Source organism: Balaenoptera musculus, chromosome 20, assembly GCF_009873245.2.
Source record: "Balaenoptera musculus isolate JJ_BM4_2016_0621 chromosome 20, mBalMus1.pri.v3, whole genome shotgun sequence".
Classification (NCBI taxonomy): Eukaryota; Metazoa; Chordata; class Mammalia; order Artiodactyla; family Balaenopteridae; genus Balaenoptera; species Balaenoptera musculus.
The window spans coordinates 34,209,124-34,218,930 of NC_045804.1; the positions used below are offsets into that span (position 1 = coordinate 34,209,124).

At 41.3% G+C, this 9,807-nt stretch overlaps 1 protein-coding gene across 1 annotated transcript in view; it reads right to left on the reverse strand.

Moving 5' to 3' along the window:
* The window catches only part of HSF5 (heat shock transcription factor 5), a 50,178-nt gene extending 40,829 nt beyond the window's left edge, over window positions 1-9,349 (reverse strand). Inside the window, exons 1-2 of the mRNA XM_036837728.1 lie at window positions 8,737-9,349; window positions 2,942-3,316 (exon numbers count right to left, since the gene is read on the reverse strand). Of these exons, the coding sequence (XP_036693623.1) occupies window positions 2,942-3,316; window positions 8,737-9,349 (988 nt within the window). The remainder of the gene's footprint in view (window positions 1-2,941; window positions 3,317-8,736) is intronic.
* Between the last annotated feature and the right edge of the window lie 458 nt (window positions 9,350-9,807).

Sequence of the window (9,807 nt, forward strand, 5' to 3'; positions counted from 1 at the left end):
ACTAATTTTTAAATGAAGTTGAGTATTGTTTTTTACTAAAATTTGATCCGAACTTCAAGTCATATAGTTCACTTTGAAAGGATTCAAGTATGACCATTATTCCAAGATTAGTTACTTTATTAGGATTTGGAGAGCTGGATTTGGGAGTGATTATCATCCTGCCTCTGAGAATAGTATTTTACTTAACTCTGGGAAAGTCATTTGTAAAGCCCTTCATAAACAGGTACTCACTAAATAATGGTTAAATTGCTCACTACTTTTTGCTTCTTTCACCTAAAATTTGGAGGAATTAAGTACTTGTACAGTATTTCTCTAGCACTTTCTTTTCCATAGCAGGTCTTTTGCATTTAACAATACAACTTTTTATTTTTTTATTTATATAGTACTTCAGAATGTTCAAAGCAATTTTGCCTACATTGTATCATAGAACTACTCCATATATTCGAAGTCATCATGAAATCATGAGATTTCTCTTTCTCATAACCTCAGAACCTTCATAGTCATTTCAATTATCCATATCAAAGAAGACAAAACAAAAATTCAGATAACCCCAGATTCTATTTCATATGCACTCTACATTATCAAAACATCAGCAGCACTTACTTGTTCTTTTAATGTGTCTCTTTCCTAGTCCTTACCTTGGACCCTTGGAGACAATTTTCAGTGTAATTATCAAATTAATAAATTTATTTATAAATTTAAATCCAAGCTAACATAAAACATTTAAAAATAACATATATCCTTAAATCACAATAATTTAACAAATAGTATTTCCATAATGAGGAATCATATTAACTATTTATAGTGTTTTCTAGTAAATACTATATAACTAGTTCTCATAAAATTTAGAACTAGGAGTTTCCAAGAGGATTGTCTGGAACTTGGAATACATTTTCCCATAGAAACATCATCATATAGGCTAGTCTGGCTCCTAAGCCAGACTATAACCATCTGTACCTTAACAGAAGGACCAACAGTAATATAGAACCTAACCACTATGTCTAATATATCCATAGGAAAATTTCTCCAAAATTCCAAATTAGAAGGCCAAGAACATTTCCACATCTCTCTGTTGCAGTCCTTCTAAATTTCAACTCCCCAGAAGCTTTCTGAGTCTTTAGTAGTGTGAGGAGGGGGGTTTGGAGGGAGGTTCGGGAAAGAAAGAGCAACATTTATTGGTAAAAGGAGGGGAAGTAGGGGTATTGTCCAGTTGACGGGCTACAGAACATAAAGCAAGTGTAAGAAAGGCACAGACTGTCTCTCTGTGTATACATATATATATTCTATGCATATATGGAATGCAGCCAAAATTATAATTTAGATAGAAATGCCTAATTTGTTTATTAAAATATTGGATTAAACTCCTCAATAAAAATCTGATACTATTTGTTGCTATACATAAGATATACAACTTATAACATGAAATTAGTCATCTTCTGTTTTTAAAGATCACCCAGATATTTCTGTTCTTCAAAGAAGTAGCTGCAAATCTGGAAAAAAGAACTAGGCCTCAACTTTTTTTTATATAATAAGGTAAAACAAATTTTTTTTATCTCTAATAGGTAAATGATTAGAAGTGCCATATCATCTTACTCCATATAATTCCTTCCCCTTTTCCTTCTCAACTCCATCCTCCAAAACAGTAGCAGCTCCAAACATCTATACAAGCCAATTTAATTTAAACTCTGGTTTTATTATTTTAATATTACTAAACTTAAGTGCTTTGAGAAGATAAAGCAATCCCTTTTACTGGCCATATTTAGGTAGAACGCAATGAGTCAATAATAAAACAATATGGTTGGATGCTACCAGTTAGAAAATAGTGAGTACTATTACAAATGGAACAGTTCCCAAATTTACAACTTTTAAAAGGCAACAAATTATTTACCCCCTTATCTAATTTACATGCCTTCCACTTATTTTAGCTTTTGATTTCGTCCTGCCTGGGAAAAATGGTCTAACAAAATACCTCTAGAAATTGCTTCCAGATGTACTTAATTAATATGCCTAGAGCCTTAATTCATAGGGCAAAGGATTGCCCCCTTTCTTCTCTTCCGGGTCTTTTCTGAAAGCCTTGACCCTTGACTTGTTTCTATTGCCCCATTTCATCACTCTGTGTAAACACTACATGAAAACACAGATCACCTCTGTGGTGCTTCTGCAAAACAATGAAATTGTTCTGAATTAAATGGTAATGCTATTATTTTGCAAAAATGTACCACCCCCCCAAAAAAAAGACACTCCCTAGCCCCAAGAAGCTAAATAGAGGGTCACTATCTTAAGGATTCCCAATGAGTGGCTTGAGATCTACTAGCAGGCCTTGCATGCCCTCGGCTGAGCTCTGGGTCAGTTGCCATTGTCAGGCTCTTCTCTCTGCTACTCCCAGTTCTTCACTGGCTGGGATTAACACTGCAGGGACTGCACTGCCAAACCACACCATCACATTTTTACTATAAGAATATAATTTAGTCTTAAGAGATGGTGAGTTGCTCTTTTAGTAAACTTCGTTACTGAGATACTAACATGATTTCGTTATGAGGTAGTCTCACCTACATAACTAAAAAATAAACAATGTAATATGTATATAAGCATGTTTTCTAAAAGAAAAGAAACCCACAAAAAACAAAAAACGACTACACCAAGAGCAGGAGTTATACCAAGGTCTGATGTACTAAGTCTTAATTTTATTACTAGGACATATTTTGAGGATATAAAAGTTTCACTAAAAACATACACCTTTATGCACGAACAGAATTTTCACAACCTTTAAGAATCAATGAAATTTTAAATATCGCTAAATCATGTGTACTCATGAGAAATCTTTGACATTTCTTAAGTGCATATTCCTATTTTTGTTTAGGCATACAGAAACACATTAAAAAAATATAAATTCTCATTAAAAGTACCTTAAGAGAAGCCACTGAACTTGAATTTCTCATACCTGTTGGATAGTAGGCTTGGGAGTACTGCGCTGAGGGTGTGTAGTTACTATATTTTTGGGAGGAGCTGACCATTGTTTGAGGACCTTGCTGAACATGTACGGATGTGGCACTGGGCTGCAGGGTATATGTAACCTCAGTTGGAAACCTCTGTAGTACAGGAAATGGAACCCCTTTATCTGAAAAAGTGGGAGACGTTTCCACTTGTCCTGGGTGCATTCCAAGAGAGTTCTGCCAAGTTCTAGGAGGAATCGGGGTCCGATCTAAACCTTTCACAGGGAAAGTACCGTGGTTGTGGGATGAAGCTGATACGTAGGAGTAAGGAGACAAACTATCTCGCTGGAACGACCGGTGGAATTGTCCTACAGTCACTGGTCCTGCATAAAAGAGGAGGAGCACATTTACTAATCTTACACCACCAGACGTAGTAAACCAAAAGTCACAAAATATGCACTACTCTTCACTTGTGGGTATGTTGAGTTCTCAGCCATTTTTAACACAACAGAAATTTATTGGTAAAAACAAGTTGTTCAGAATCCAGAATATGAGATTACACATATAATGCTGAAAAAATAATCAAATAACTTTTGTCTGGTTCTCAATATGACTGTCATAAAGAGACAAAGTAGCCAAACTCTAACATTAAATCAAATGTTAAATGTCATCTTACCTTTCACCTCAAGTGACTGACCCAGATTTTTCCAATCTGTAAACTACTTCCTAGAAGTTTTAGAAATTCTAGTCTTTCAAAGCATGTAGGAACCTTAATAATTGGCACAAAAATAAGCCCTCAACCATATATATAAAAGATATAAGTATGGAAGAAATAAAAATTGTAACACAAACCAAAAACTAATTTAATGTTCTTTGCTCCCTTTCAATTTTTTAAAATTTTAATAACAATCTTTGCAGAAGAGTCAAGCTTGAAAACTCTGACTTGTTCATTCCTTAAGTCAATCAATAATTTTCCATGGTCTTTTTTTCTTCAGAGTATCTCTAGTCGCCCCCCTTCCTAGATATCAATGGCTCTCAAACACTGATTTACATTTGAATCACCTGGAGAGTTTGTTAAAAATCCACACACTCAGGCCAAGAGATTCCAATATTTGCTTTTTCTTATCTAGCAAAGTAGAAAGGAATTAAAAAGTGGAGATGAGGAAGAGAGAAAAAGGCCAATACTATGTAATGAGGAAAAGGAAAATATAAATGTTGCAAGCTGAACTTATTTTAAAGACTGTGGTTCTTGAACATATAGCTAGCCTAATTTATTCTTAGGAAGGGCTTTATGCACTAAATTATGTAGTTCACAAAGTCTTTTCAATTTGTTTTATTAAACTAATCCATAAAACAGAGGGAAATCTAATTTATGTGCTACTCATCTGCTAAAGATGGCACTCAAATACCTACTTTTCCAAATATTTAAACTGTAAAACCATTCTACATGTTACACTTCCTTTGTTCTAGTATTTCTATAGTGTTTAATTTCCTCTAAAGAATAAAGCATTAGGGAGTGCTCTTAACCACTTCTGGTTTGCCGCTGCCTGATTCAAATTGATTTTGGCTCAAATAAACTCTTAAAATAAAATTTAAAAAGAATAAAGCATTAATGCCAAAAATAAACAAATATACGCATACATATATATAAACAATTCTGGAACCTGGAAATCAAGAGCTCTAAATCTAATGGGAAAAAAAAAATATATTAGCTCAGAAGATTAAATGTATTTAAATGATACACCTCTTAAAAACTACTTTTCCTTTTCTCCTTTAAAATACAAAAATAGTTTTTATGCTACTTGACTAGCAATTCCACATGTATACACACTTTGAACTACCACTGAGAATCCTTTGTTTTAAGACCTAAAGAAACATTTTTTTGCTCTTCACAAACAGGTGTTTCTGAGGACCCAAACTACCCACCACCTGATTTTTTCTTGGATGCTAAAACTTCATGTTGCTACAGTGTGCCCTTCTTTACTCTCTTTAGGGTTAAGTTGTTGATGAATTTTCAGACTGTCAATAACTTAAGCAGATAATTAAAGAATGCTCTACCCTGACTTCTCAAATTCTGGTTTAGATCTGAATTAAAATATAATACTGGTTTAGATCTGAATTAAAATATAATTCTACTTATACTACGATAAATTCTGAGTGATGGCCAAATATTTATATTCTTTAGATGCTGCTAACATAAAGACACGGTTAGGATTCGAAGGACATTCCTTTCAATTTGTTTGTTTTTTTAAAATAAAGAACTAAAACATGCTCAGCTCTTATTTATTCTTTTGTTAAGGGTTACTTCATAGGGTTCTATTCTGACCAACTTTATGGAACATCACCTACATGTCTTCAGAACATCTAAGATATATTTGGTAAAGATTAAATCCAGAATCCTGGAACTGTAAGGCAGGCTGAATTTCTGTTCTTAAATTTTCTATTCCGTCTATAAAAGTGAACGTGAGCTAATCAATCCCCAGGAAAGAATTTGCCTCCTTCCCAAAACTTGCCTCTTGAGAGCTTGTTAACCCCAGGCAAAAACAGATTATCGGGCTTCCCTGGTGGCGCAGTGGTTGAGAATCTGCCTGCCAATGCAGGGAACACGGGTTCGAGCCCTGGTCTGGGAAGATCCCACATGCCGCGGAGCGACTAAGCCCGTGAGCCACAATTGCTGAGCCTGCGCGTCTGGAGCCTGTGCTCCGCAACGGGAGAGGCCACGATAGTGAGAGGCCCGCGCACCGCGATGAAGAGTGGCCCCCACTTGCCGCAACTAGAGAAAGCCCTCACACACAAATGAAGACCCAACACAGCCATAAATAAATAAATAAATAAATAAATAAAATTTAAAAAAAAAAAACCAAAAAAACAGATTATCTACTGCTCAGACTTGCTACTTAGTTTAGAAAACTTTAACAAGTAGTGTAAAATAAACTGCCACTAAAAACAAAATAACAATAGTGGGCAAACAAAAAAGGGAAAAACATGTGATCCTCACATTTCTTATCAAGTACATTCTCAAAAGGTGAACAGGACAGCTGGCTCAGTGGATCTAGGTAAGACAACTAGGTCCGGAAACAGAGGATTCTACTGTAAAAGAGAAGTATTTAAACCAGAAGCTGCAGTAGAACACAGAAAACAGAAAGGAAACTGGGAAGGAGCAGTGTAGTCAGGCATATAACCAAGGCAAGAATCAAGCAGAATAAAAATTAGGTGAGGAAAAATAGAAGAGCCAAGGGCTTAGAACATGGAATTAAAGCAAAACAAAGTTGGGCCGGTATTCTTGAACTTAGAATTACATTCCACCCAAACCAGTAACACAGTTGCCTAGTGAACCAAGCCTGTGGTGTAGACAATCCACACCTGACATAGCTTCTGCACACACCAATAGATAGAACGGTAAAAAACAGGAAATGCATGAAAACTACAATAATTTAGGTATATATGGATTGATGTATTATCTATACTGAAAAAGTATTAATTAAATTTATGTTTTTCAACAAATAATCTTTAAAATGCTGACCAACTGAACTGTAAGTGAAGAAAATCAGATCCTATGTAGTCCCTGTTATTTCTTCAACTAAAATGAACTCTATCCTTAGAATACAACTGGGTTTAAGATAGGGCAGAGAAAGAGAAAATCGGAGAAGAAAAAAAAGTGAGCAAGAGTTGGCTTGTATGTATGTATGTTTCCTTCTTTGTTTCTTTCTTTGAAGTGGTTATCCTATTTTTCCCAGGGACACATTTTCAGTCTTTTCTCTTTATGCCCACCAGACACGCAATCTGAAAAACAAATATCCATGTCAGAGATTCTACCAAATGAATGCCAAGGTATTGTCTCCACTGCCTTTCCCCATTTGATTCCCCACAAAACTCAATGACCATTATACGGAAGTAAGCGGCTTAATATTCCTTTAGAGTTCCTTTAGAACATTCCTATGCCACTGCTATTTTTCCAACTGGTTACTAGAACTCTAACCTAATCTCTTATCTTCTAAACTCCACAGATACACAACCTAATCCCTTATCTTCTAAATTCCAAATGAACATTGCTTCATTCATAACCCTGGGCCTAGGTTAAACTGAACATGGTATTACTTTTATTCGTATATCTAAAGTTTTTCCATAACTGAGAAGTAACCCAGACACTTTTGTGGTGTGCTCCAAGGACAAAGAACAAGATAAACTCAAAGGGTCAATACTGCCACAACAAAAAGTTACAGGATTCCTATCACTCTGTCACAATGTGACCACTGCAATGTCCCAGAGCCCTCCCAAGCAGCATGCCCTGTCCCTTTCCCCATCCCATTTAAGGAAAGACATTAGCCCCATTTTTCTCCCGCTCAGCACACTGAAAGCATACGTACTCTGCCCAGTCAGCAGATGACTTGCAGGTTCCCTGGCTATAAAAACAGACAAGCAACCCATGCTCATCGTCGACTTTCCCTGGCTACCATGAAGTCGGCCCACTGTTCTTGCAGCGACCCTTCTCTTTAATAAACTCTACCTTCCTTAACATTCTGCCTTGTGTCTCCAAATTCTTTTCCAACCCGCGCTCGGACCACGACAACTTTTATGTTAAATCCATGTTAACATGATGAAAATGTCTCTATTACTCTTTTAGTTGAAGGTAAAGAATGAATTCTCATTATCATATCCTGTTGCTTTCTTGGTATGCTGCTTCGTGTCACGGACCCTTTAAACAACAAAAGGGAATATTGCCACCCTCACCTTCCTGGAAGAGGGGGAAGGGCATCAGAAACCAAGTTTATAAAATAAATTTCTATCACAGAGAGTTTTGGAACTTTGAGTAAATACAAACTTATACATAGAAAATTTTTCCAAAACTGAAAGACTAAAGGCAACAGTGAAAAATTCAAAGGCTGCAAATGTGAGCTTTCTAAAATCCTGTTTAACTAGAACTTGACAGTTGTAAAGAAAACCATTTTTGCCTTACATTTGTCTAACCATAACACCTAAATAAGCATCAGGTCTAATCAGCTACAATGAAAGAACTGTTTTGCCAATTCATTCTACATAGGAACAGTATCTGGTAAACAACAAAATATATTATTATATTTTTGCTTTTAAGATATATAAACAACGCCTATTGTTCTACACCTTACTCCAGAACCTACAATATGATTATTGTCAGAACACGTCTTCCAAGATTTCTTAGATGTGTCAACGGGTGGAAGATGGCATGTCTCTTCAAGGACAAACTTCCACTCGAGGCACCTTGTTCACTTTCCCTTGGCTGGCAGAAATGTTCTAAGTTCTCTTGTCTGTGACTGTTCCCTCCTACCTCGACCTTTGCCATATCCTCACCCTGTATAGGAACTCTGTTCCGCTTCCCATCAGAACAGAGGAGCCCCTTCTGTGTTTCTTCCAGAACCTGGGCTCCAACAAAGGCCTACTTATTTGAGGTGCTCGCCTTGGAGAGACGGCGTCTCGAGAAGGTAAATGGCTATACAGGTTTGGGGCCCAAAGGGTTCCGGGAGGACTAGAAAGCAAGCCTGACGCAGAGGTCCCTGTGGTCGCTAGTGGACACAGAAGGGCCTCAATGTTTACGGAGGGCTCTGCGCAGAGGCGGTGCCGGCGGGGAGGGGCGCCGGCACGGGTGAGGACGCTGCCGGTGCCGCAGCCTATTCCGGGGAAAAGCACCGCGGGAAGCGGCTCCCGGGCGCATTCCCGACACAGCAAAGGAGAGGATGCGGAAATGCCCTCGGAAGTGGCGGTTGCCCCTGACGGCAGTGCGCCCGGCGCCGCCGGGCGAGGGCCGCGAAGGCGGGGCGTGACTCACCGTGCGGCTCGGGCCGGGACCCCGCGGGAGGCGGCGGCTCCTGGTGTGGCAGCGGGGAGGTGGCGGCGGAGGCCGAGGCAGAGGCGGAGGCCGAGGCGGAGGCCGACGTGATGAGGAGCCTCTGGAAGCGGTTGGGCGGCCGGCAGGGCACCTCCAGGCCGGCCGCCAGTTTGGCCTTGTTGGCGCTGGTGAGCCTCTTGAGGTGCACGAGCAGCTGCGGCTGGTCGCGGCGGAAGTGTGGGCTGTGGAAGTGGTGCAGGGGCCCGTCGCCCGCCGGCCCGCCGCCCCCCGGCCCGGGCCCCGCCGCGCCCGGCCCGCCCAGCACCACCTTGCGGAAGCCGTAGAGGTTGAGCTGGCGGATGAAGCTGGTGAAGTTGGTGGTTTTGAAGAGCTCGGGCTCGGCTCCGGCGCCCCCGACGCCGCCGCTGCAGCCGCCGACCCCCGCCACGGTCGGGCTGAGCAGCTCGGCCTCGAAGAGTGGCTGGTCGATGAGCAGCCCCTCGCCTTGGCCGTCCCAGCGGATCGAGCGGTACCGGGGGCTGTTCACCAGCCGCCACAGTTTGGCGGGGAAGTTGTTGGGGTTGATGGGGGTGGAGAGCAGCGCCTCCTCCATCGCCCCGCCCGGGCCCTGGGCCTCGCCCCGCCGAGCCTGGCTCTCACACCCCGTTCTCGATCCCCCCGGCCTTCGCTTCGCCCTGCCCCCTCCTGCCAGCACCAGGCCTCCGCCGACGACCCGGGGACCGTTGGCGCACGAGCCCCCGCGGCGCCCGCCGGCGCGGCCAATGGGGCCTCGAGTTCCCGCCGCGCGGCGGGACGCGCCGTGAGCCGGATCCGCCCCCTGAGCCCCAGCGGCCCGGCCACGTGCAGTGGCCGGGAAGTCGCGCTCTCTGGGCGTCCTAAACCCGCCGGACGGGCTGGGAACTGCCGCCCGCCAGGTAGTGTTACGTCCTGCAAAGAGATCGGCCCAGTTATCCCCCGTGGAATGCTGAGACCCATATTTCCCCGCGGCCGGCGGACCTGTGGGACTTTAGAATTCAGCAAGTGTGCAGTGGGGCAGTACAAAATCGGACG